This window comes from Rhinolophus sinicus, chromosome 8 (genome assembly GCF_057876585.1).
Source record: "Rhinolophus sinicus isolate RSI-liver-muscle chromosome 8, RSI-T2T, whole genome shotgun sequence".
Classification (NCBI taxonomy): Eukaryota; Metazoa; Chordata; class Mammalia; order Chiroptera; family Rhinolophidae; genus Rhinolophus; species Rhinolophus sinicus.
Window position 1 is genome coordinate 39,161,116 of NC_142508.1, and position 27,276 is coordinate 39,188,391.

At 46.1% G+C, this 27,276-nt stretch overlaps 1 protein-coding gene across 1 annotated transcript in view; it reads left to right on the forward strand.

Annotated features, from left to right (window-relative positions):
* ZNF541 (zinc finger protein 541) overlaps positions 1-27,276 on the forward strand; it is a 39,659-nt gene that overhangs the window by 8,288 nt on the left and 4,095 nt on the right. Inside the window, exons 3-14 of the mRNA XM_074316184.2 lie at positions 2,229-2,633; positions 8,896-9,139; positions 10,876-12,718; positions 14,385-14,443; positions 14,718-14,877; positions 15,104-15,280; positions 16,238-16,562; positions 21,480-21,543; positions 22,137-22,279; positions 22,663-22,766; positions 23,950-24,025; positions 24,583-24,671. Coding sequence (XP_074172285.2) covers positions 2,327-2,633; positions 8,896-9,139; positions 10,876-12,718; positions 14,385-14,443; positions 14,718-14,877; positions 15,104-15,280; positions 16,238-16,562; positions 21,480-21,543; positions 22,137-22,279; positions 22,663-22,766; positions 23,950-24,025; positions 24,583-24,671 — 3,591 coding nt within the window. The 5' untranslated portion in view covers positions 2,229-2,326. The remainder of the gene's footprint in view (positions 1-2,228; positions 2,634-8,895; positions 9,140-10,875; positions 12,719-14,384; positions 14,444-14,717; positions 14,878-15,103; positions 15,281-16,237; positions 16,563-21,479; positions 21,544-22,136; positions 22,280-22,662; positions 22,767-23,949; positions 24,026-24,582; positions 24,672-27,276) is intronic.

Sequence of the window (27,276 nt, forward strand, 5' to 3'; positions counted from 1 at the left end):
TCACTCAGCTCACAGTGGCCCACGTGGGGATCAAACCGGCAACCTTGGTGTTATTAGCGCCACACTCTAACCAACTGAGCTAACCAGCCACCCCTCACTTTTTTCTTGATAAGCATTCTCTTGATCGCTGTAAACCTTTTGACTGTTTTCCATGTTCCAATAGTGTTTCTGTGGTGGGAAGTTTTAATATTACTAATTCAATCCTTTTACTTTTAGGTATATTCAGATAGTCTATTTCCTCTTGAGTTCAGTTTTGGTAATTCGTATCTTTTTAGGAATGCATCTGTTTTTATCTAGTGACCTAATTTGTTGGCATGTGAATGTTCATTATATTTCTTTATAATCCTTTTTATTTTTGTAAGGTCACTAGTGATGTCCTCTCTTTAATTTCTAATTTGAGTATTTTCTCTCTTTCTTTTTTGGGAATAAATTCTGCTGGTTTAGATGTTGCAGAGTTGTTTCCTTTTCACTTGGTAGTTACACTTAGATTCTTTTAGTGTGCATACTTAAATTCTGAAGTTAATCATTATCTCTTTCTTTTTTCCAAATGATTCAAGACCTGTAGTAGTTTTTGAGCCAAGATCTATGAGGTAAACTCTTAGGCCTTGTCTGAAAAAGTTTGCATTGCTCCCTCTTGAACACTAGTTTTCCTGCGTTGAGTTCTGCGCCGACTCTCCCCTTTCCTTTGTCTGCTGATGGTGTTAATCCTTGTCTTCCAGACGCATTTCTGTTGAATTCTCCATCAGGCTGGTCGTCAACCCTTTGTAGACCATCTTTCTGGCAGTATTAGGGTTTTCTCTTTGCCTTTAGTGTTTTGCAATTCTACTGCTCCGTATTGAGGAGTGAACTCATTTTTATTTATCCTGGCCTGGCTTTGCAATGCTTGGTGAATATTAACCATGTATCTTCGAGAACCATATCTTTAAGTCTGGATTCATGTGTTTCTGCAGTTCTGGGAATTTCTCCACCATTATTTCTTGAAGATACTGTCTCTCCTACATTCTCTCCTCTTCCCTTTTGGGACCCCTGTTTGGCATATGTTAGACATTTGCATTTGCTTCTCCATTCGTAGTTTTTCAACTTCTCGTTGATATTTTCCATTTCTTTATCTCTCCGTGCTGAATTCCTCAGATGCTCTGCCAGTTCATTATTGCTCTCTTCAGCACTGTTTAATTTGCTGTTTAATCCTCTGGTGAGTTTTTAATTTAAATGTCTTTCATTTCTAGATGTTCCATTTGTTTCTTTTTAAAAATGTTTGTTCTTGTTGCATGCTGACCTCTTCTTATGCTAGGTTTTGTTGTCTCCCATTGTCTTATTGTTTTCTAGTTCTTGGGATGCTTCTCTAGGCTTGTGTGCAGTTTTTCTTTTCATTTATTTAGTTTTCCTGTGGAGGGCATGGTTCTTCCAGGGTCCCAGGTTTCCATTTCCTGTGAATTCAAGGCCCTGTGTCCTTTTTCCATGTGTCCATTATGACCCCAGGTCCCAGCCTCCAGGGTAATGCTCTTTAATAGAAATATACTATGAGCCATATATAATTTAAAATTTTCTAATAGCCAGATTAAAAAATAAAAGGTGTGGATGAAATTAATTTAAATAATATGCTTTATTTAACCCACTATATCCAAAATATTATCATTGTAACATGTAATCAATGTAAAAACGTATCATTTCTTATACTAAGTCTCCCAAATCCAGTGCGTATTTTACACTCATAGCATGTCTCAGTTTGCGGCCAGTCACATTTCCAGTGCTTCACAGTCACATGTGGCTAGTGGCCGCCATATTGGATGACAGTTCCAGGCCCTGTATCTGAGTCTGATTTTCCCCTTGGGCTGACTTGGCTTTGAGTTTTCTCTCTGCTGCTGGCACTTTTGGTGGTAGTGATAGGGCGTTACCTGTCTCTTGAGCTTGGCTATGTAGTAAAAATAATCTTTTCTCATATTTCTATTTGTTTTATACCTGGAGAAAGAGGTCGGTTTAGTCCACCATGTTGCCAGAAATCCTTTCATTTATTCCTTACAACCACCTTATGATGGAAGTGCTCTTATACCCAACTTACAGATGAGGAAACTGAGGCTCGTGGAGCTTAAGTGACTTGCCCAGGGCCAAATGGCTATTAAATGGCACCAAAAAGACCCAGAACAGGTCTGTTTGAATTCCAAGTCCATGTTCTATCCACCACACTGTGTTGCCATCTTATGATTTTGATTCTCCTCGTTCATTTTCAGGAATTAAACACCACCAAGAGCTCTCTACCCCCTGATTCCGTATGCACTTTTGCTTATCTGGAGAGTAGCTCTTGGCCAAGACCTGGCAGCAGAGAGCCATGGACCAGTACGGCCTTGGGGATGAGGGAGCCCTTCCATCTGAGATGCATCTCCCTTCGTTTTCCGAGAGCCAGGGACTCAACTGCAATGACACCCTCAACCGGGACCTGGGTCCCAGCACGCGAGACCTGATCTATGCTGGCCTCAGTGGTCTGGACCTGGATCCCAGCCTCCCAACACCCGATGTGCCTAGCGAAGTGCTGGAAGACAACCTTGACGCCCTGTCCCTGTACTCGGGGAAGGACAGTGACTCCGTGAAGCTGCTGGAGGAGTATGCAGACCCAGAATTTCAGACTTCCTTACAAGGTGAGGCTGTCCACCTGGGCCCGAGGGCCTGGCAGGCTGTTTGAAAGCTAGGGGTTGGTTCTGTGTGGGTTGGGTAAGAAAATTTCTCTCTTCCACAGGTGAATAGGGAGCAGTTACTCTTTGTCCACTTGGAAATTGTGCCCGACTTCCTAGTCAAGGAAACTGAATACTGATGTCAGGGAGTAATGTTGAGCAACGTGGGTGTTTGGGAATATCCTAATCTCATGTGTGGTGTGGGCAGACCTTTGAGCTTACGGGAGACTTTCCTATCCAGTACCACATCTCAGAGGCTCTTTTCACATTTCCAGAACGAGGTGGAGTCCTGTCCATCTGCTTCTTGGTTATCTAACCTTCCTGAGCCTCAGTGTCCTCGCCTGTAAAGTGGGGGGATGATACTATCCACTCTGTTTTCCCCAGGGTAGCAGCAGTAAGAAGCAGACGAAGAAATGAACATAAAAGCACTTTGTAGACTGTAAAGCACTGAAGAGATTCTAGTTATTTTCACCATATTGTTAGAATTAATTTCAGACAGTCCGTTGATTCAATTCTAAGTTCTCTTCAGTGGAGGAGCAAAGGGAGAACTAACGGAATATCAAAGACTATAGTTAAATCTCCTTTTTGTTTGCTTTTAGGCTTCCCCCACAAGATAAATTCAAATTTTGTTTTCAACTCTCTTGATGGGTTCTTGGGTTAAATTGTGTAGATGGGTTGACTGAGCTAGAGCTCTTTTACTTTATAACCATACCATGTGTGCAGAAGGCCACATCTGAAACAGCCCTGCAAAACAGATACTAATAGTAACGGGAATAACAAAAAATGCCGTGAAGATTTGCTAAAAAGAAACCTTTCTGAGGCTCCTACTCCACACGAGATGTAGTAGACAGGGCTGGAATGATGACTGAACATGAAATCCTAGATCCACGGGACTGCTGCAGTGTTATAGGCACTGGGCCAGGGCCAGGGGTCTGTCATTGGGGTTCTCCACCCGGCCACAGAAATTACCTGAAAAATGCTGGTGGCACAAACAGGTGTACATTTTGCTAGGTAGAAAAACTGTAGCTTTCACTAGATTTTCATAGGGGTCTGTGTATACCACCTCCCCAAATGTTACAAATCATTCATTCAACTTTTGTTTTAAACTTGAAACAAACAAAAAGGAATGCAGTGAACATTAACTGTTAACGCTACATTTTTCTAACTTAAATTCAGGTCCATATAAGTACATACACTTATATTGACTTTTTAAATTATAAAAGTAATACATATTTATTAAAAAAAACTTAGAAAGGAAAGTAATAACAAGAAAAATCCCATCCTGGCTCCCACATGTAGATTTTTTAAAACATGGATGATATCACTCAGGAAAACATGGTTTAGCAGAGGCGTATTAAGTGTATAATTCTATTTAAAGCTTTTTTTTAATTTTTAATTTTTATTAGTTTCAGGTGTACAAATCAATGTAATAGTTAGACATTTAAACCCCTTGTAAAGTGATAACACACCCCCAAGCTGCTATCCCACTGACATCTTATATAGCTGTTATAATACCATCGACTATCTTTCCTATGTTGTACTCCACATCCTGTGACTATATATACCTACATATTTAGTTATAGTTGACATTCAATATTATCCTACTTCAGCTTCAGGTGTATAGCACATTGGTCAGGCGTCTACACAGTCTATGATGTGATCCCCCGATAAGTCCAGTGCCCATCTGACATCTTACATGATCTTTGCAACATTGTTGATTATATTCCCCACACTGTATTCACTACCAATTTGTATTTCTTAACACCTTCACCTTTTTCGCCCTGCTCCCAACCCCATTCCCATCTATCACCCTGATAGATCTAGTACCTATCTGGCACCTTATCTAGTTATTACAGTATTGTTAACTATAGTCCTTCTGCTATACTCTACATCCCCATGACTACTGTATAACAACCAATTTGTACTTCTTAATCTTTTCCCCTTTCACCCATCCTTAACCCCCCTCCCATCTTAAAGAAGTCCCTCTAAGATTCCTTGTAATACTGGTTTGGTGTTGATGAACTCCTTCAGCTTTTTCTTGTCTGGGAAGCTCCTTATCTGTGCTTCAATTCTAAATGACAGCCTTGCTGGGTAGAGTAATCTTGGTTGTATGTCGTTGCTTTTCATCACTTGGAATATTTCCTGCCACTAACTACTGGCCTGCAAAGTTTCTGTTGAGAAATCAGCTGACAGTCTTACAGGGGGCTCCCTTGTAGGTAACTAACTGCTTTTCTCTTGCTGCTTTTAAGATTCTCTTTTTGTATTTAACCTTTGGCATTTTAATTATATGTCTTGGTGTGGGCCTCTTTGGATTTATTTCTTTGGGATTCTCTTTGCTTCCTGGGCTTGTATGTCCATTTCCTTCACCAGGTTAGGGAAGTTTTTTGTCATTATTTCTTCAAATAGGTTTTCAATTCCTTGCTTTCTTCTCCTTCTGGTACCCCTATAATGCAAATGTCGGTACGCTTGATATTGTCCCAAGGCCCCTTAAACTCTCCTCAATTTTTTGGATTCTTTTTTCTTTTCCTGTTCTGGTTGGGTGTTTTCTGCTACCTTATCTTCTACATCACTGGTTGAATCCTCTGCTTCATCTAATGTACTGGTGATTTCCTGTAATACATTCTTCATTTCCTTTATTTCTGATTGGTTCTTTTTTATGGTTTTCATTCTCCATTTTTATGCTTCCTGTCTCTCTGTTGAAGTTCTCCCTGAGATCATTGAGCACTTTTTTTTTTAAGGAGGGCACAGCTCACAGTGGACCATGTGGGGATTGAACCAGCAACCTTGGTGTTATTAGCACCACGCTCTAAGCAACTGAGGTAACCGGCCGCCTACCACTGAGCATTCTTATAGCCAGTGTTTGGAACGCTGCGTCTGATAGATTGCTTATCTCCGTTTTGCTTAGTTCTTTTTCTGGAGCTTTGTTCTGTTCTTTTCTTTGGGACATGTTTCTTTGTCTCCCCACTTTGGCTGCTTCCCTGTGTTTGTTTCTATGTATTAGGTAGGGCTTCTATGTCTTCCGGCCTTAATAGAATGGCCTTATGTAATAGGTGTCCTGTGGGGTTCAGTGGCTCAGTCTTTCTGGTCACCTGAGCCATGTCCCTTGTGTGGGTTGTGTGTGCCCTACTATTGCAGTTGAGCCTTGGTTGATAATTGCACATCAATGTGAGGGACTGACCTTTGGGCTCATTGGTTGCGAGGACTGGCCTTGACTACAGTGGAGGAGTTGTTGTGCAGGGGCTGACCCTACGGAGCAGGAGCTGCCTCAGCAGGACTCTGGTGCCTGCCCAGTCCACTCCTTGGGTGTGTTGTACTTGGAGGCGGCTAGGTGATGCTCCAGCTCATTTTGAAGCTGGCCACTGGGGGTACCAGCCCCAGGACCACCTTGGAGGAAATCTGCTGTATGTCTACTTCAGCCACAGCCCATGCCCCACCCCGGGCCACCCAGCAGGAGCCAGAAAGAAATCCTCAGATGGCTGCCACCCGTGCTGTGCTTGGAAGCACCTTGAGAGGCCAAGCCGCGAACCAAGGCTGGGCTGCCGCTTGTGCCAGCTTAGGGCTGCTCAGCCAGAGATACAGGACACACTCAAGCCAGATGCTGCTTGTCTGGGTTCCACGAACCTCTGAGAGACCCTAGGAAAGTGCAGCTTGAGCCAAGGCAGGTGGTCTGCACAAGAAAGCCACTGGAAGCAGCCTGGGTGTGCTTGAAAGTTGGGCGGGGCCAGGTCTCAAATCACCAGGGCAGGGCGAACTAACCGAGGAGACTCAGAAATGGCAGCCACCTGTGTTGTACCCTGGGAAGGGGAAGGGCTCAACAAAGAAACAATGGCCTCTGCCAGCTCCCCAGTCAAGGAGAAAACCGCCTCTCCAGACCCAGTCCCAAGCCAGATAACTCAGTTCTAACCCCCATATGTCCCTGCCGCTTCTCCAGCTGCTGCCCCAGAGCTGGAGCTCAGAGCGAGTGATTCTGTCAGTGGCTAAGTGTGGGTGCAGCCCCTTTAAGAGGAGCACCTGGGAGTGCAGCCGTCCTCGGTCTCAGTCACAATCTCCGCTGGTTTTCACAACCGAAAATTATGGGGACTTCTCTCCCCAGCACTGGAACCCTGGGCTGGGGTGGGGCTGGGATCTCTTACTCCTTTAGGGATAGAGGGACCCCCACAGCGGAAATATCCCTCCCGATCTTTAATGGTCACACATGAGTGTGGGACCAGCCCATTCCATGTCTCTGCCCTTCTTACTAGTCTGGGTGGCTTCTTCTGCAAGTCCTTAGTTGAAAGGCTTTAGTTCAGCTTGATTTTAAGTGATTCTCAATAATGGTTGTTTTGTAGATTGGTTGTAATTTTGAAGTGGTTGCGAGAGAAGGTAAACAGCGTTTACCTACTGCACCATCTTGGTTGTCTCTATGTGAAGTTTTTAAAACTTAGTGCATTTGCTTTCTTACATGAAAGGTGGACTCTTCAATGGTCGTTGTATTGTTTGACCATATTCTTGCTCATTAGACTGTTGTAGTGTTTCTGTGAACAACTTTTTATACATTGAGTTTTCTTTTGGGTTAAATATTTGAACACATTCCTCCAAGTAGGTTTGCCTGTCCGAGAATATACACCGTTTTGGAGCTCTTATCATACTTTCTGGGAAGATCAAATAACTTCCTGGGCCAGTGACTGCCCGTTTCTCAGTGTCCTTGCCAATTTTTCAAAACAACATTCTGTTTTTGAGTTTAATAGTTGCTTTAATGAGCATTTTAAAAGTAACTTAGTAAGGCCAGGGCTTTCCCCTGAGGGAGTCTTGTTTTTCCTCATTTAAACTGTTGGAATCAGTTGACCACTCATCATAGACATTTCTCATATGAAGAAGATGTAGACCAGGCAAGTTAAGTGACGGCTGGCCCATGGCCAGAGGCAGAATTGGAGCAAGACTCTGGTTCCTTTTGCTGTGTCTCTCACGCTGCATCTTAGCCACAGAGAAGGGGCATTTGGGGTCCTTTAGTGCAGTCCCCCTCTCTTCCCCATTCCCTGGCCTGTTGGATTCGGGGATCCCGCCTCTGCAGCATCCTAGGTAAATGATGATTTCTAAACTTGCCATCTCATGAGGCAGTCTAATCCATCTTGAAGACCAATCTAAGGTGTAGGAAAAAATCTCCCATGATTCATCCATCCAACAGACAGTTATAGAGTGCCTGCGAGTGCCGGGACGGGAAGTCCAGGAGCTGGGAACACAGCAGTGAGCCTGCAGAGTCCCCATGTCCATGACTTTTACGTTTTCTAGTGATTTAAATCAGCTCCAGTCACCAAACCCAGTTCTGTGCCCTGGAGCAAGACAGAAGCAGCGTGGTCCTCCTCACACGCTGGGACTTCAGGTATTTGCAGACATCTCCCCTCTCCCACCTGGACATTCCCAGTGCCTTCACCTGTTCCTCCCATGACAGAATTCATCAAAATACCTTTTATCATTTTACCCAAGGGATACAGGAAACATGGAAAATGCAGATACACAAGAAGAGGAAAATAAAAATGACCCATAATCCTACCAGTCAATCAATCCATTCTCTGTTTTCTAAATAAATTTATTTTTCCTTTTCTAAGACTAGGACAGCTCTGTTTTGCCATAGGCTGCTTTTTTCTCAGTAGTATGGCAGTGGCAGGAGCATCCTTTCATGTCATCGGATATTTTTCTACAGTTTTATCTTAAATGCTTAAGTGTCATAGACCATTTAAACTATAATGCAGTCACTTACATGCCCTCTTGTCAGATGTTAGATTGTTTCTAACGTTTCACCAGGAAAAACATGCTGCACTTAACTCCCTTGCGGCCAACTCTTTGTACCAATCTACATTTATTTCCATAATTTTAAAACCCCAAAGTCGAATTGGCTGGGAGAAAGGATTTAGACTTTTCTAAGGTGTTGGGCTATATATTTCTGGCTTGCCCTTCCAAGTGTGCCGTTGACAGTGTCGTCACAAAGCCCCGCCCATGTTGGTCGCCTTGCCCTAGGAGAGCTTCAGACTGCTGCCATCCTGTCCCTCCCAGTGGCACCAAGACTGACCAGGGTGCCTTCTCTCCCTCTCCGGGTCCTGAACCCTGTTTTCTCTGCAAGTAAAGCTGCTGAAGTTGTAGCAAGTTCTTGGCCCAGTCATCCCAAGTGTGCTGTGGCTCTGAGTTGTGGAGCGCGTTAGCTGTGCTGCTTCATTTCCAGATGTCTGTAACCTGTGCTTTCTCCTCTGTTTAGACCTGGGCCCAGGTGCTCTGAAGGTGCCTAACGAGGCTGACGAAGGAGGCAGGGCCACCTCTGGAAGTGCAAGGAAAGGAAAGCGGCAGCACACTTCCCCTCAAAACCCACTTTTGGATTGCAGCCTCTGCGGGAAGGTGTTCAGCAGCGCCAGCTCTCTCAGCAAGCACTACCTCACGCACAGCCAGGAAAGGAAACACGTTTGCAAAGTCTGCAGCAAGGCCTTTAAGCGTCAGGACCACCTGTATGTAGGAGTCTGGTCTGGAAACATCTGTTGGTGGGGGGCGCTGGTGGGGAGTGGGCATGTGGCTGTGTCTCTTCCACCCCCTCCCAGATCAACCTGTTCTACCCGCTGCTGGGTTTTCCCACCTCCATGTTCCCCAGGTGGGTGTCACCTCAGCTTCCGTTCTCACACTGCCAGCACTCTGGGGCAGGGCGCACATTGCCCTGGATGGGTCACTCTTCTGAGCCCCCAAATTCATACCAAATTCACACATTGCTGTGATTTGTGTCGGGGACCCTTGTGGTTTAAAGACATAATGGCTCCCTCCTGAGGCAACTCTGACATGGAGGGATTTGGGGAAATAGTCCGAGTCCCTGGTGGGTGTCTGAGGAGACTGGATCTGTGTCCCATGAGGAATGTGTGTTGGGAGAACTTGGGGCATGAGAGTTTCTGAAATGCCTGTTTCTAGAACATGGAAATCAATGGAGCATTAACTCTTGTTTTTCTTTAACTCCTTTCTTTAAAAAACAACAACAACAAAAAACTCTTGACTGATTTTTAAACTCTTAATTTTAAAAAGAAAGTCCATTCTAAGAGTTAGGAGCAGAACTCCCTTTGTTCTTAACATCTTGGAAATGATAAGTGCTTCTTGCTAGTGAGAAAGGAAAGACAGACATTTTTCAAACTGAGAGACTCTCAGGAGAGACAAGCCCTTCTGTGTTTATAGCGCCCCTGACCTTTGCTGAGGGCTTCGATTAATCCGATTAATCCGATTAATCCGTCTTTCGCTTTACCCTCTCGGCCTACCCCACCCCAAGGGAAGGAAGTAATTTGCTCCTGTCACATGTTGGTAACAGGGCTAGAAATGGGATTTCCTGATTCCTTCTCTGCTGCTTCCCTCAGATGAAGTCCAAAAGTCAACCTTTGTGGAAGGGCTTTATTATTTATTGGACATACCCCATGTGCCACATTTAGATCTGTCCAGACAGAGTAGGGCTGTTGGGAACCCAGAGGGTAATTTTACTTGCTTCTTTATATTTATAACATACTAATGTAGATATAAGTATGATATAAGCAATACATATTTGTATCCACTCACATTTGCAGAAATTATAGGCACATTGGCTGTTTTCCAGAGAGTTCTTACTGATTGGGCACCTGTAAATTTTTCAGTTAATTATTTTTGCTGTGGCTGGGGGGCGGGAGGGTGGGGGTTCCAGGTAGCTGTCTCCTTAGCAGAACTCTATGTTGAAGGAAGGGCTGTCCCTGGTCAGCATTTCCCCCGGTGCGTTCTGCAGAATGCTGGTTCTCAGAGATGCTGAAGCAGGCTATTTGAAAAAAAGGTTCTGTGGGCAAATAAGTTTGAGAGACATCGAAAGTTGAACAGATGCCCCTTTATCTATCTATTGTGTGGCTTTTTCCATTTGCTCCTGTGCCCTGTGAGCCTCCTAGGAATGCAGAGTGTTTTTCCAAAACTGATTTGCCAGCTGAGCCCAAATCCTTGGGGAGCAACTCTGGAGAACTGGTGTTCCTTGGGAACCCACTTTGGGGAACTCTGGCCTGTCTTCCTTTGATTTTTTTTTTTCCCCTCAGATAAAGGGTTTGCTTAAAGGTGAGAGAGAGGAGCACCCCTTCCAGATTGCTTTGACCATAGTGGGGGCTGAGGGCAGTTTCTGGATTGTGGGACCCACTTGGCATCCTTTCAGTGGAAGGCCCGAGCCAAGTGCCACTAACTGTCTTCTCCTGTGTGGCTCCAGGACTGGGCACATGCTCACCCACCAGAAGACCAAGCCCTTTGTGTGCATCGAGCCCGGCTGCAGCAAGAGCTACTGCGACTACCGCTCCTTGCGCCGGCACTGCGAGGTACAGCACGGTCTGTGCGTCCTGAAGGAAGCCCCTGCGGAAGAGGAAGCCTGTGGGGACTCCCCCCATGCCCCTGAGACAGCCATTCCGCAGGCACCCGGGGGCCTGCGCTCCCTGGTGCCCCCGGAAGCCAGGTCCCCAGGCTCCCTCTTACCTAACCGAGACCTCCTGCGCTGTATCGTCAGCAGCATCGTCCACCAGAAGATCCCTTCTCCCGGCCCAGCTCTGGCAGGGCCTTCGGACAGCAGCGAAGGGCGGAATGCGGCCTGTCCCTGCCCGCCCTCTTCGGGGTCCTCCTGCAACCCCGTGAGCACCCTGGCAGCCCCAGGAACCCTGGGCACTGAGGTGCCCGAGGAGCCTCGTCCCCCACGGAAGGAGCCTGCCACTGACGTGTTCACAGCCGTGCACTCAAGGGCAGCAGAGAATGGTGGCCCTGACCCAGCTGAGTCGGACCTGTCCCCCCTGGAGGGCTGGCCTGAGGGTGGCTCCCTGCCTGCCTGCCTGCCTCTGTTCAGGAGCCAGACAGTCCCTGCCAGTTCTCAGCCATCCAGCCACAACTTCCAGTGGCTCCGGAACCTGCCAGGCTGCCCCAAGAGCAAAGAGAACAATGTGTTTGTGCTCCACAAGTCCCCTGCAGTGCCGTCCAGGGAGGGCCCCCAGTCTGGCCCTGGGCCCAGCAGCACCTCCCCCACAGGGGAGCCCTCGCCCAGCTCAGGCCCCAGTCCGGAGGACGACGTGCTAGCCTTCCCTCCCCCGCTCCTGAAGGCGCCCGCGGAGGTCTTAGGTGACTCTAGACGTGCTGGTGCAGAAGATGACTCCTGGGCTTCCAAGAAGAGCAAGTTTGACTGCGACGCCTTCCCGTGGCAGAACCCCGGGGAGCCTGGCCTGCAGGATGTCCAGAAGCCAGGGGGGCTCCCGTCGGACGCCATGCCACTCTTCCGGCAGCTGTTCCTGAAGTCGCAGGAGTCTCTGCTGAGCCACGAGCAGATGCAGGTGTTCCAGATGTTCACCAAATCCCATCGGATCTTCTCCCATGCGCAGGTGGCAGCAGCTTCCTCCCAGCTGCCTGCGCCCGAGGGCAAGCAGGCCACCTTAAAGCCACTGCAGGGGCCGTGGGCACAGCAGCCGCCGCCGCTGACACCCAGTCCGGACTGTCTCTATGCTGGCCCTGGAAACCCGGAGCCAGAGGGATCCCCAGCCCGCAGGAGAAAAACCACGCCCACGTTCCCCAGAGAGGCCTCTCCCGGCAGCACAAGGTGGGACGTGAGAGGAGGACCCAATGTGACCGCCACCCCAGCGTCTCTCACAGCCGCATCTCTGGACCCTTCCGGGAATCCAGACATCTCTCTGTCCAAGCAGTTGAGATCCACGAAAGGGACCTTGGACCTGGGGGACATCTTCTCCCCCGGGGGCCCACAGCAGACCCAGTTAGGTGGGGACGACCTGCCCAGAGCCCAGGGCCCCGGGAAGCAGATCCAGGCTGAGAATGGCACGGCTTCTGGGGCCATGAAAGGTGAAAAGGGCCTGGCCTGCTCCCGGGGCGGAGGCTACAGGCTCTTCTCCGGCCACTCCAGGGCCCAGCGCCTCTCAGGCTTCCGGAAGGACAAGGGGAAAATGGATACGTGCTGCGCGGCTTCTCCCAGCCAGGTAGCCATGGCCTCCTTCTCATCGGCCGGGCCTCCAGCAGACCCCCCACGGGACTCAAAGTCCAAGCTGACGATCTTCAACAGAATCCAGGTACCACGTCTCTCGTGGGACGTGACCACACGTGAGGCAAGAGCCTCGTTCCTTACTTGTTTCTGCATTTCTTAGTTGCACAGGCCTTTGATTTAATCTCGGTGACTCCTCAGACGCAGTTTTACAGAGTGGGACATGGAGGGTCAGACATGTGGTTCCTGCCATTACCGCACCACCCCCCCCCAAAAAAAACACCCAGAACAAGGGATTTACAGAGTTGTTGCAAGTGCTTTGTGCCATGTTGTTATTTCACTAAGCTTTTTCTGCTTGTTTTCTTTTTGCCCTTTGCTTCCTTTTGGATTTGCGCCCTGAATTCTTCAGAGGACATAAAGGTAGAGCTCCTTCTCCCTTCAGTCTTCCTGTGGGAAATGCCGTATCTTCTGCTCGTGAGTCACTCGGCCCCTGCTGCACAGCTGCTGCGTTAGCTTGGTTCCTCCCCACCCTGTGCCTGCGAGGTCCTGGGCGCAGGGGCTGGCGTGCTAAGGTCCAGCATCTTTCCTGTCACACCATACCGACCTTTCTTCCTTTTTTATTTTAACAGCTTTGATATCCACATACCATCTGATCACCATTTTAAAGTGTGCCATTCTGTGGTTTTTCGTATGTTCACAGGGTTGTGCATCCATCACCACTCTTTGCCAGAACATTTTCACTCCCAAAGGAAACCCCCCACTCTTAGTTGTCACCCCAAATCTTTCCATCCCTCCCAGCACCCTGCAAGCATGCATCTACCTTCTGTGTCTCCATAGAATCCTACACTTCGTGGCCTTTTGTGACTCGCTTCTTTTACTTAGCGTGATGTTTTCAAAGTTCATCCCCAGTGTGGCATGTGTCAGAGCTTCCTGCCTTTCGGTGGCTGAGTAATATTCCTCTGTATGTCACATCACGTTTGTTCATTCAGCAGCTGCTGGACATGTGGGTTGTTTCCACTTCTTGGTCATTGTAAGTAGTGCTGCTGTGAACATTTGTGTACACGTTTTTGTGTGGCATATGCTTTCATTTATCTTGGGAAATACCTAGGAATGGATTTGCTGGTCATATAGCAACTGTGTTTAACCATTTGAGGACCTGCCAGACTGTTTTCCACAGCAGCTGCACCGTTTTACATTCCCACCCACGGTGTGTGAGGGTTCCAGTTTCTCCACATCCTCTCCGACACTTGTTGTCCAGTCTTCACGGTGGCCATGCTGATGGGTTTTCAGTGGTCTCTCATTACGGTCTGATTTCCATTGCCCTCGTCACTAATGATGTTGAGCATCTTTTCATGTTCTTATGGGCCATTTGTGTATCCTCTTTGGTTCAGTCTCTATTCAGATCCTTTGCCCATTTTTAAATTGGGTTATTTGACTTTTTATTCTCAAGCTATAAGAGTTCTTTATGTGTTACGAATATGAATCCCTTGTCAGACACACATAACTTGCAACAATTGGCTCCCATGCTGCAGGTTGTCTTCACTTTCTTGATGATGTTCTTTGAGACACAGAGGTTTTAAGTTTTGATGACGTCCACGTTGTTCTGTCTTTTGTTTTGCTGTCAGCCAAGAAACCATTGCCTAATCCAAGATCACAAAGAATTACACCTGTGTTTTCTTCTAAGACTCTTACAATTTTTGCTCTTGCAATACATCATTTCTGATATATTGGCTCAAGAGTATTTTTATCTTCAGGGTGGAAATATCTACCGGCTCCCTCATCCAGTGAAAGAGGAGAACATGGCAGGTGGATGGTAAGTTTAGGAACACGCCCCTCCCCTGCACAGGGGAGTACAACCCCTCAGGTGTCCTCTGATGGCTTCTGTGTGCTGGCCCTGGGTGAGCGAGCTCTGGACACTTCGTTCCTGAAGAGGCATGCACCAGACCCTGAAGAACTGGGGCATCATCTCCATTTTGTAGGGTTCACCTAGAGTTGTCAGTGGGTTAGACTTTAAAAAGAAAAATTCAAAAGTCAGCAATCAGGGACAGCGTCTCATTTTCACGTTTTCTTGCCATGTCTCCCCACAGTCACCAGCAAAATGGGAGCCCCACAGACTGGGCAGAACCAAGGAGCACTTATGTCTGCAAGAACTGCAGCCAGATGTTCTACACTGAGAAAGGGCTGGCCAGCCACATGTGCTTTCACAGTGACCAGTGGCCGTCACCGCAAACGAAGCAGGAGCAGCAGGTGAAGGGGTGCACGCAGTAGGTTCTCTGCTTTCAGGGTTTCTGACAGACTTTGGGGACTAAATGACTGGGTGTCATTTACTTAGGATGGAGACATCCTCTGTCCTCGGGGGGAAGCTTGGGGAAGGGGCAGACGTCAGAGCTGTGCCGCTTTAGAAGGGTAGGTCGGAACTTCAGGCTGGAGCAGTTTTTCCGCTCCCGGTTCTCCTACTCCTGTCTGCATTTAGGTGTTTGCCACAGAGTTTTGCAAGCCACCAGGACAGGTGCTGAGGCTGGAGGGGGACAGGCAGAACCCCCCAGGAGTCAAGAAGTCCTTGGACCACATGGCCACAGCCCCTTTGGAGATCTCCATTTCGGTGCCTGTGGCTGCAGCACACCGACCCCTGGGGAGAACGCCAAGGGGGGTGCCGGTCAGTCCACTTCCTTCCCGCTGCTTTCCCCACCTGCTGGTGGAAGCTGTGGGAAAAACCCAAACAAACGTCTCAGAAAATCCTGACTCCAGAAGACCTTGGTTTGCATGTTCATTCATTAGTTCATTCAACATCCATTGAGCTTTTTCTGTGCCTGGCCCTGTGCTGGCCGTGCTGGGGACACGAAGATGATCATGACAGCCCCTGCCCTTCCTCCTGGGGCTCCCAGTCCAATGCAGTAGACACCTGTCTCCAGACAGTGATGAGTCAGAGTGGGCAGGGCTGAGAAGGGGAGCCGAGGATGCTGTGGGAGTCCCGACAGGGTACCAGAGACCCAGCCTGAGGTGAGGTCTGGGAGGACTTCCTGGAAGAAGGGGTGTCAGAGCTGAGACCTGGAGGACAGACGAGGAGGATTAGAGGAGGAGTAAGACTGGCCGAGTAGAAGTGAGAGGGAACATTGCAAGTTTGGGCAGGCAAGAATCCCCCCAGAGAAACTCATGCTGGACTCAGGGACAGGGAGCATGGATCCCACTGTTTGTCTCACAGGAGCTGTTGTCATTTGGAGGGGAACAGTTTTCATTCTGTCATACCGTTCCACTGACTCTGGCCTCCACTCTCTAAGTGCCAGTCATTTTAACAGCTGAACCTGGCCTTACACTTGACCAAAATCCGCTGAGTCAGTACCCCTCCTTAAAGTGTGGGTGTGTGAGCAGGTTCCAGCCGTGACTGTCGCTTGGCTTAGGATCTGTGGTCCGGCTCGGGAGGGGTGGCCCTGCTCGCCTCCCCTTTGCTAAGGGGTCCAGGTATGGACACATGGGGTGTGTTCATGTCATACTTCCTCTGTCTCCATGGTCAGTTCCCTTTTCTCACTCTCATGCCATCTTAAAGACTAAGCAGTGCACCAGGTGGCCTCAAGTGACCCCTGTGGTTCTGAACTCTCATCTTCTCTAGGGACAAGAGAAAGACACGGAAGAGAGAGACAGCAAAGAGTGCAGCCAACATAGGAAGCGGAAGAAGCGCCCCCAGTCCAAGGCGCTGTTCATGCCTCCTCCCCGCTCCACGTTTGGGGAGCCGAGCCCCCGAGGGTGCCACCAGAGCTGCCTGCGGTCTCCGGTGTTCCTGGTGGACCGCCTTCTGAAGGGACTGTTCCAGTGCCCTCCCTACACTCCACCCCCAATGCTCAGCCCCATCCGGGAGGGGTCCGGGCTGTATTTCAGCGCTCTCTGTTCCACGACGGCACAGGCCAGTCCCGACAAACTCATCAGCACCATGCTGGGTGAGTGAGGCTGGCACTGGCGGTGTCTGGGCATCACAGGGCGGGCCTCCTGTGTCCAGAGCCACCCTTGCTTGTGGCATTTGGTCCAGAGTCTTCTGCCTATGGCTGTGCCTTGTCTTGGGTCCCATTACTGCTCATAAGTATCATAGGACCGTCTCGGACCAGAGCCTTCTAGGTGCTTAGAGTTTTACAGACAGAAGGAAAACATGGAGGCCATTAGCCTGACCACATTTCTGCCTGTCCTTCCGTGTGAATTTTTTAACAGCTTTATTGAGATGTAATTCACATACCATATGGATCACCATTTAAAGTGTACAATGCTTTTTAGTATATTCACGGGGTTGAGTATCCATCACACAATTTTAGAACATTTTCATCACCCCAGAAGAAGCACGTACCCATTAGCACTCACACCCTGTAGCCCCATCTCCCCAGCCCCAGGGAAACTACTGATCTACTTTCTCTATGGATTTGCTTATTCTGGACATTTTGTATAATTGGAATCATACAATATGTGACATTTTGTGTCTAGTGTATTCATTTAGCATAATGCTTTCAAGGGTCACCCTTGTTGCAGCACGGGTCCGTGCTTCTTTCCTCTTTATGGCTGAGTACTATCCCACTGTCTAGAACACTATGTCTTATTTATCCATTCATCAGTTGATGGGCATTTAGGTTGTTTCCAATTTTTGGCTATTATAAATAATGCTGTTATGGACATTCATGTACGTTTCTGTGTGGACGTATGTTTTCATTTCTCTTGGGAAATACCCAGGAGTGGAATTGCTGGGTCATCTGGTAACTCTGTGTTTAACCATTTAAGGAACTGCCAGACTGTTTTCCAAAATGGCTGCTGGGCCATTCGAAGTTCCCACCAGCATTGTATGAAAGTTGCAATTTCTCCACATTCTTGCCAATACTTGTTATTGTCTATTTTTTTCATAATAACCGCCCTAGTGGGTGCAAAGTAGTACTCATTATGGTTTTGATTTACATTTTCCTGATGGCTAATGACGTTGAGCATCTTTCCATGTGCTTATTGTCCATTTGTGTATCTTAGGAGAAATGTCTATTCAGATCCTCTGCCCATTTAAAATATTGAGTTGTTATCTTTTAATTATTGAGTTGTAAGTGTTCCTTATGTATTCTGGATGCAAGCCCCTTATCAGATATGTGATTTTCCTGCAAACATTCGATTCCATTTTTGTGGGTTGTCTTTTCATCTTATTAATGCTAATGTTTGCAGTACAAATTTTTTTTTAATTTTAATAAAGTCCAATTTATTTTTTCTTTTGTCACCGGTGCTTTTATTGTTGTACCTAATGTTTTGCCTGGCCAAAGGTCACAAAAATTTACTCCCATGTTTTCTTCGAAGAGTTTTATCATTTTAACTCTTACATTTAGGTTTTTGATCCCTCTTAAGTCAACTTTTATATACTGTGTGAGGTAGGGGTCCAAATTCATTCTTTTGCATATGGGTTTCAGTTGTCCCAGCCCCATTTGTTCAAAAGAGCTTTCTTTTCTCATTGAATTGTGTTGTACCTTGTTGAAAATCAATTGACTATAAATGATTTGAGATTTCTTTCTTCTTTTTTTGTTGTTGAAGTTTTATAAAATTTATTTGAACCAAAAAGAGATACACCTAGAAGCAAGATCTCAACAGGCTGATATAAATGCTTCCAAGATTTCTTCTTAAAACAGATATTTACATCTACAGATTTTTTTCTGAGCATTGCTTTAGTTACAATTCGTAAGTTTTAGTATGTTGTGTTCTTGTTTTCAGTCCTCTCAAAGTATTTTCTAGTTTCTGTTTTGATTTCTCCTTTGATACATTGATTATTAAGGAGTGTGTTGTTTAATTCCTACATCTTTGTGAATTTTCCAAATTGCCTTTTTTTATTGATTTCTAATTTAATTCTGTTGTGGTCAGAGAACATACTTTGTATGAATTCAGTCCTTCTAAATTTATTGAGGCACGTTTTATGGGCTGGAATATGTTCCCTGCGCACTTGAGACGATGTTGGGTGGGATGGTCCGTAAACGTCTGTTGTGTCTAGTTAGTTTATAGTGTTGTGCATCTTCTATTTCCTTTTTGATCTTCTGCCTAGTTGTCCTATTCATTATTGAAAGTATTGAAATCTCCAACCGTTGTTTTTATATTTTATTTATTATATTTTTTAAAGATTTTATTGGGGAAGGGGAACAGAACTTTATTGGGGAACAGTGTGTACTTACGGGACTTTTCCAAGTCAAGTTGTTGTCCCTTCCATCTTAGATGTGGAGGGTGCAGCTCAGCTCCAGGTCCAGTTGCTGTTATTAGTTGCAGGGGGCACAGCCCACCATCCCTTGCGGGAGTCGAACTGGCAACCTTGTGGTTGAGAGCCCACTGGCCCATGTGAGAATCCAGCCGGCAGCCTTCGGTGTTAGGAGCACAGAGCTCCAACCACCCCAAACATTGTTTTTAAATTGTGTATTGTATCCTTCAGTTCCATCAGTCTTTTCTTCCTGTATCTTTAGGCTCTGTTTTTATGTGCATACCTGTTTATAATTGTCACATCTTTCTGATGGCTTGGGTTTTTATCATTATGATATGTTTCTGATATCGTTTATCATCATTACGATAATTTTATCATCTTTAATAATATTTTTTGTTTTCAAGTCTAATTTGCCTGACATTAGTATAGCCATTTCATCTCTTTTCTGGTTGTTTGCTTCGTATATATTCTTCTGTTCTTTTACTTTCAACCTATTTGTGTCCTTGAAAATAAAGAATGTCTCCTATAGGCAGCATAAGTTGCAGCTTATGTTTTTAAATCCAGTATGACAAACTCTGCCTTTGGATTGGTTTGTTTAGTCCATTCTCATCTCATTTAATGTTATATTGATGTGGTTGGATTTACATCTGCCATTTTGCTTTCTGTTTATCCTGCTTGAATTTTATAGTTTCTTAGATATATGTGAGGTATGATTTAAAAATATATGGTGAATGTTTAAATTTAAAAAGTTATTACAGTAAAATACACATTGCCATTAATCGCCCTCAAAAAACTCCCCCTCACTTCAAACACACTTATCCCATTGTTCTTGCCACTTTCTGAAGCAGTTTTGGAAGTCCTCTTTTGTGAGTGTCTTAGTTGCACTGTTGTGTCTGCGTTGACGTCCTGAACCAATTCAAAATGTTTCCCTTTCATGGTCATTTGACTTTGGGAAAGAGCCAGAAGTCGCATGGTGCCAGATCTGGTGGATAAGGTGGGTGAGGACACACCATAATGTTTTTATTTGACAGAAATTGCCATACCAGAAGCCACATATGACACAAGGCGATAGAGGATGATTTAGGGCACACTTTAAAACATACCTTCTCTCAATCGTAATTCACACCTGACTGACTGCACCAAACAAGTTGAAACTTGTCACACACTGTTACTAAGGTTTGACTCTCCGCTTCCCATATCGAAGATCCCTGCCTTTCCGTTGGATGGCACTCGGCAGCAGCAGTCACCGTATTGTTTGATCACACCTCATATCTTGTTTCAAATGAAATTTGAGAAGTTTTCAGCCATTAACACTTCAAATATTTTTCCCTTTCTCCTCTCCTTCTGGTATTCCCATTACACGTATGTTGTTGCATTTAATGATGTCCCACATTCCTCTGAGGCTCTTCATTTTCCTTCATTCTTTTTTCTCTCTGTTCTTCAGATTCCACAATCTCCACTGATCTATCTTCAAGTTTGCTGACCATTTCTCTTGTCATCTCAAATCTTTTGAGCCTCATTTTGGTTATTGTACTTTTTTAACCCCAGAATTTCCATTTTGTTATTTTTTCATAATTTCTGTCTCTTAATGGTATTCTCTTTTTGATGAGGAATTTTCATTATACCTTCCTTTAATTCTTTAAGCATGGGATCTGGGGGAGAGAGGGAGCCCCCATCTCCTTGGCTGTACCTACATGGAGTATATCATTCTGTTATACAGATCTGTGGGCCAAGTGGGTAAGGGAGTGCTGGTCATATCTCAGATGTCCCAGACTCTCACTGTTCTTACCAAGATTTAGTCAATTTTCTTGAATTAGTGTTTCTTAAAATGCTGTATACTTTAAGTACAACTGACAGCGACTTTAACTCACTGGTTTTTTAATAATTTTTATCAAGTTAATTTATTATTTTGCTGAGTTCCTTACTCTGCCTTTTCTAAAGTCCTACCTCCTTCCATGCAATCTTTTTAAAAATGTTTATTTTATTGTGATAAGAACAGTTAACATGAGATCTACCGTCTTAGCAAGCATGCAGTACAGTATTGTTGATAGGTACAGTGTTGTACAGCAGGCCTCTAGAGCTATTCATCTTGCTCTCCTGAAACTTTATGCTGTTGAGTAGTAACTCCCCATCGCCCCCTCCCACAGCCCCTGACAGCCACCATTTCACTCTCATTGTATGGACTTGACTGTTGGCATACTTCATATATAATGATTGGATCACGCATTATTTCTCTTTCTGTGACTGGCTGGTTTCACTTGGCATCATGTCCTCAAGGTTCATCCTATTGTCACATGTTACAGAATTTCCTTTTTTAAGGCTAACTAGTATTCTGTTGTCCATACACCACATTTTCTTTCTCCGTTCACCTGTCAGTGGACGTCTGGGTTGTTGCCATACTGTGGCCACTGTGCATAGTGCTGCACTGAACATGAATGGGGGTGCGGGTAGCTCTTAAGATCCTGATTTCAGTTCTTTTGGATAAATACCCCAAAGTGAGGTTGCTAGATCATATGGTAATTCTGTTTTAAATTTTTTGAGGACCCGCTATACCATGCCATCTTAAAGAGCTGGTTTTCAGCTGCTCTGTAAAGGCAGGCAGAAGACGCCCCATGCATCACTTCTAGTCCGTCTTCTTGAGGCTTTTCATTGTGCTTTCTAGATCAAGTGGATGGCTCTTTTGGCATCTGTGTGGTGAAGGATGACACCAAGATTAGCGTTGAACCGTGAGTTGAAACAGACTCAGAACCTGAGGGTCCTTCCCAAGTGGGGATGCCTTTACCCTCCTTGCATCCCAGTGTCAGTTTTACCATGGGCTCCTTCATCACAGGGGGATTGGGTCTAGCTACATAGCCTCCCCAAGAGAAAAGTGGTAGATTTCTGCAGGTGTGTGGGGGAAGTTCCCCCAATATTCCTTCTGTCCAGGCATACCATAGTTGGGCCCATGGCACAAAATGCCCCGGACCCTGGGGTTCTAGGTGGAATTGGTGATGGTGAGTATCCATGGACTGTGGCTAAATGGACATGGACATGGATGTAGACGTATGCCAGGTATCAGCATTTACCTCCCCTGTCTTAGACCCCCAAAAGAGACACCTGAGGCCAGAAATCTGGCAACAAAGGAAATTAGAGGAAGGAAGGAAGTGTCCCTTGAGAGGGTTCTGGAATGCCTGTGCGTGTCGGTCAGGCGTGACAAACACTCGCATCTGAGAGATGGCAGAGGGTTTCCACAGAGCAGGGCACACCACATGTGTCTATTTTGTTTCCCATCTGAGTCACGTGGATGTCCCACACGTCTGTGTGTGTGACTTCATTTCAGACACATCAACATAGGAAGCCGGTTTCAGGCTGAGATCCCAGAGCTCCAGGACGGATCGCTGGCTGGCACTGACGAGCATGTAGTTTCTCTGGTCTGGAAGCCGTGGGGAGATATGATGACCAACCCGGAAACACAGGATAGAGGTGGCTGGGACTTCGGGTCCCAATTCCCAAGGACCATCCCCACCCCTATCTCCAAGGAGTTTCTCCTCCCAGTTCTCACCTTGACTAAGAAGCAGTGTCCCCTGGGGGTGGGGAGGGTCATGGGGACTAGCCTTCGGGCTGTATTGCTTCTCCCACGCTGCGTCTCTCTTCTCACAGTAGCTGGCTGGGTCATCCAAAGCAGGTGCTGGGAGCAGAGTTTCTGTCCTTTCTCCTTGCCCCTCCCTTCTCTCAGCCTGCTTTACCGGAGATGTGAGGGAGACGGTAACAAGGTGTCCCGTCTTTGTGCTGTCGGGAAGTCTCCTCCCTAGCCCTTGCTGACTCCCTGTCTCCTCTCCCTCTGCTGGGCCACTTGCTGGAAACAGTGACCGAGCTCTGCAATGTGGCCTGCTCCAGTGTGATGCCGGGAGGGGGCACCAACCTGGAGCTCGCTCTGCACTGCCTGCACGAAGCCCAGGGCAACGTCCAGGTGAGGGGGTGGGGGTGGGGCGGTGCTCGGGGAGCCGTGGGGAGCTCCCTGCCCTCCTGGGGCTGGGGCTCCAGGTCCCTGCCGCGTGCCATCTTTGTGGGCGGTTGCAGCTATGAAAACTGAAGGAAGGCCATCCATCCTTCCCACATGGCTTGGATTGATGTCGTCCTCGAGAACTGTTGGGGAAATGAGCAGATATGGGCTCAGTTAATCAATTATTTATCTGGAGCAACAACAGGGCACCAGGTTCCTCTGAGATGTCTGCGGGCAGTGGGGAGGGGAGCCTAGTGGACTCAAATCAGGTCCTGCATCAGTGTGGTTTATTTATTGAGCTTTATCTTTTTGGTCAAAACCCCATACATGAAAACTTCTGATGCAACAGAAATGCCTCTGCCTCCTTCAGGGGCCCTCCACGCAATCCCGACATTTAGAAAATACATTAAAGCCCAACTCTGGAGAGTGGGACAGGAAAAGTCAAGTTACCAAGTCAGGGACCCAAAAGGCAGTGCTGCAGTCGTGCCTTTTCTCAAGCTGAGAGGCAGTGCCTGGCATGTAGCAGGTGCTCAGCAGAGTGATCACATAGTTATTGAGTCCCACTGAGTGCCTGGTGAGTGTGGCCCTGGGACCCGGCATGGCTCCCGAGGGGGGGGGCACTTGGTTCAAGGCTCTGATGCCACCTTCTTGAACTTCTTAATTTTTGAACAAGGGGTCCCGCATTTTCGTTTTGCATCAGTCCCCGCAAATTACACAGCCAGTCCCAACTGGGCTTATGCTGGTGAGCAACACAAAAATCCCTCTCTTCCTGGAGCTTGCATTTTAGGAGAGTCAAACAGGAAATATGTTTTTAAATTGTAAGATAAAGATTAGTGTTATGAAGAAAATAAAGTGGGGCAATCGGCAAGGGCTGTGCTACTCAAAAGGTTGGTCCTTGAAGGAATACGGAGCTTGGGCTGGAATAAATCCATGCACTGTTTCTTTCATCATGAAAATCTTGCTATGAGAAAATAGTGTCAGCTGCCCCCAACAGTGCACTTAGATGTCATGGGTGGCAAACGCACCACATCGCGAGCAGCTCTGAGATGGGGAAGGCTGTAAGTAGGTTTCAAATGAGTGAGACAATGAAGGCGGGTCTCTACCTCACCTTCCCTCCCTGATTAGTAGACTGCCCCTCCTCTTGTTCCAGGTTGCCCTGGAGACCCTCCTACTCAGAGGACCCCAGAAGCCACAGACTCACCCACTCTCTGACTATCGCTACACAGGTGACTGGTGCAAGGTGGCGGCGGGGTCTCTGCCTGGCTGAGACCCCGGGAACCGGTCAGCTTCAGTGGCAAGCTCCACTGGTGCCTTTTGGCATTCTCTTGGGGACTTTATGTGCCTTCCCAGAAGGGCCTGTCCTTTCCAGGGTGACTCAGTGGGCACCCTTTTCTTCGTTAGATCCCACCTTCCCCTTTTCCAGTGGTTCCCTCATGGGCTCCACCCAGCCCAGAAGGAATGCTCCTGGCGACAGGGCTGTAGGCAGGCTCAGGTCCAGCCCTGGAATCACGCGGCCTGGGGCCTCCACCTGCCATTGGCAAGTCCCTTAACCAGTGGAAGCCTCAGTTGCTACATCCGTAAAATGGGGATAATAATGATCCCTACCTGCTAAGGTTTTTGTGAGGATTGTATGATATAAAGCAGGCAAGGGGCTTAGCAGAATGCTTGGCACATAATTGGTGCTCAGTAATGGTCGTTTACAAAGGAGGGTGGTCTACATTTCAGCCATGGCTGTGGTCCCTGGCGGAAACACCCTTCCCTCTGTTGGCTGTTTCTCCGATAGGTTCAGACGTCTGGACCCCCATGGAAAAGAGGCTCTTTAAGAAGGCGTTCTGTGCCCACAAGAAGGACTTTTACTTGATACACAAGATGGTAAGGCGAACGTGGGTGGGCCTGTGTAGATGAGGCCTTGACTCACACAGCTGAGCCGAGCTAGAGCTGAAGGGCCCGTCAGGGGCGACACTGCTCACATTGTAAACAGTTCATAATGTAAAGAGCCATTGTTGTGAACAACTCCAAACAGTACAGAAATGCATCACATGCTCAAGCAAAGCCCTCCCCACCCCTCCCCGCAGTCCTGCTTCTGATTGACAACCTCTGTTTGGTTGTACACGTGAGGCATTTCTCTGCCTGCACAGATCTTACACACATACGTGTGTACAGTGGTACCTCGGTTTTCAAATGTAATCCGTTCCGGAAGACCAAGTTCTGAAATGTTCGGTTCGAAAACTGAGGCACAGTTTCCCCATAGGAAGTAATGCAAAATGGATTAATCCATTCCAGACCTTTAAAATCAATCCCTAAAGCTGCAAATTTAGCATGAATTTTACTATCTAATGATACCATAGATTCATACAATTGACGGCGTTCGTAAACCGAAATGTTCCTCAACAGAGACGTTCGAAAACCGAGGTACTACTGTACTTAAAAAAGGATGAGATCATACTACACTTAATATCCTCCTGACTTTTTTGTTCTTTTTTTAACTTTATAGACACAAACTGCACATAATCAAAGTGTAAGATTTGATGTTTTGACATATTTATGCATCTGTAAAACTATCACCATGGTCAACATAACAAACACATCCATCACCCCCAAAAGCTTCCTCCTGCCTCTTGGTAATCCCTCTTTCCGGCCACCTGTCCCTAGTCAACTCCTTATATACTTTCTGTCACTATAAATTAGTTTGCAATTTCCAGAATTTTACATAAATAGAAGAATCATACAGCATGTGCTCTGCTTTGTCTGGCTTCCTACCCTCAGCATAATTGCGATTCAACCATGTTGTACCAACAGTTCACCCTTTTTATTGCTCAGGAGTATTCCATTGGATGTACCACAGTTTAATCATTCACCTGTTTGTGGACATCTGAGTGGTTCCCGGTTACCGGAAATTATAAATAAAGCTGCTGCAAACATTCGTGTACGAGTCTTTGCATGGACATGTACTGTTTTGGGGGGGGTAAATACCTAGGAGGGGAATGAGTGGGTCATATGGTAGGCGTATGTTTAACTTTCTAAGAAACTGCCAAACTGTTCTCTAAAGTGATTGTACCATTTCACATTCCCACCCTCAGAGTTCCAGTTGCTCCACACCCTCACCAACGCTCTATATGGTCAGCCTTCTTAATTTTGGCCATTCTAATGAGTATACAGTTGTGTCTCATTGCATTTCCCCGTGATTAATGATACTGAGCATCTTTTCATGTGCTTGTTTGCTATCTCTATGCCTTCTTTTGCCGGCATATCTTTTGTCGATATTTTTATTGGAATGTTTGTGTTTTTACTGAGTTGTAGGAGTTTTTTGTTTTCGACAAGAGTCCTTTATCCAGGTATGTGTTTTGCAAAATAGTTTCCCCCAGTCTATGACTTTTTGGTGTCTTAAAAGCGTTTGTTGAAGAAAGTTTTAAATTTTGATTAAGTTCAATTTATTAATTTTTTAATGGACCATGATTTTGGTGTTGTATGTAAGAAATCTTTGCCTAACCCAAAGTCTCAAAGATTTTCCCGTTTTATTCTAGAAGTTTTATAATTTTAGGTTTTCTACTTACATTTATGACCCCCATTTGGTCATGGTGTATTGTCCTTTATATATATGTTGTTGGATCCTATTTGCTAAAATTTCGTTTAGAATTTTTCATCTATGTTCATGAAGAATATTGGTGTGGAGCTTTCTTTCCTTGGGATATCTTTATCTGGCTTTGGTATCAGGGTAATGCTGACCTTATAATTGAGTTGAGTTCAATTTTTTGGAAGAGTTTATTTAGAATTGGTTTTATTTATTCCTTAAACATTTATTAGTGAAGCCTCCTAGGCCTGGAATTTTCTTTGTGAGGAGATTTTTAACTACAAATTCAATTTATTTAATTGATGCAGGGCTGTTCAGGTTATCAGTGTTGTCTTGGGTGAGCTTTGGTAGTTTTTGTCCTTCAAAGAATTTGTACATTTCTTCTAAGTTGTCTGGTACAGTAGCATAAAGTTAATAATATTTTCATATTATTCTTTTTGTATCTGTAGACTATAGTGATGTCACCACTCTCATTCCTGATACTGGTAATTTGTCTTTGAATTTAGACACATAAACATTTAGGATTCTTATGTGTCCTCTTGATTAATTGACCCTTTGATCACGATGAAATTTTCTTTACCCCTGGTATTACTGTATTACTCTTTGTCCTGAAATCTACTTTTTCTGATTTTTTTCCCTCCTTCTTCCACCGCCCCCCCTCACTCTGATTCAAGCCGTGTTTCTCAGTCTGGTTGTGTAGGACACAGCTCCCTGGCCCATGCTGGTATTATGAGCCTTGTGCCGCCCCCCCCCCCCGCCTCCCCCCTGCCCCCACAGTATAGTGTTATTATTTTTGTTTAAACAGTCAATTGTTTTTTTAGAGAGATTTAAATAAGAAATCTTACTCATTCACCCATGTAATTACTATTTTCATTGCTCTGCATTCCTTTGTGTAGATCCACATTT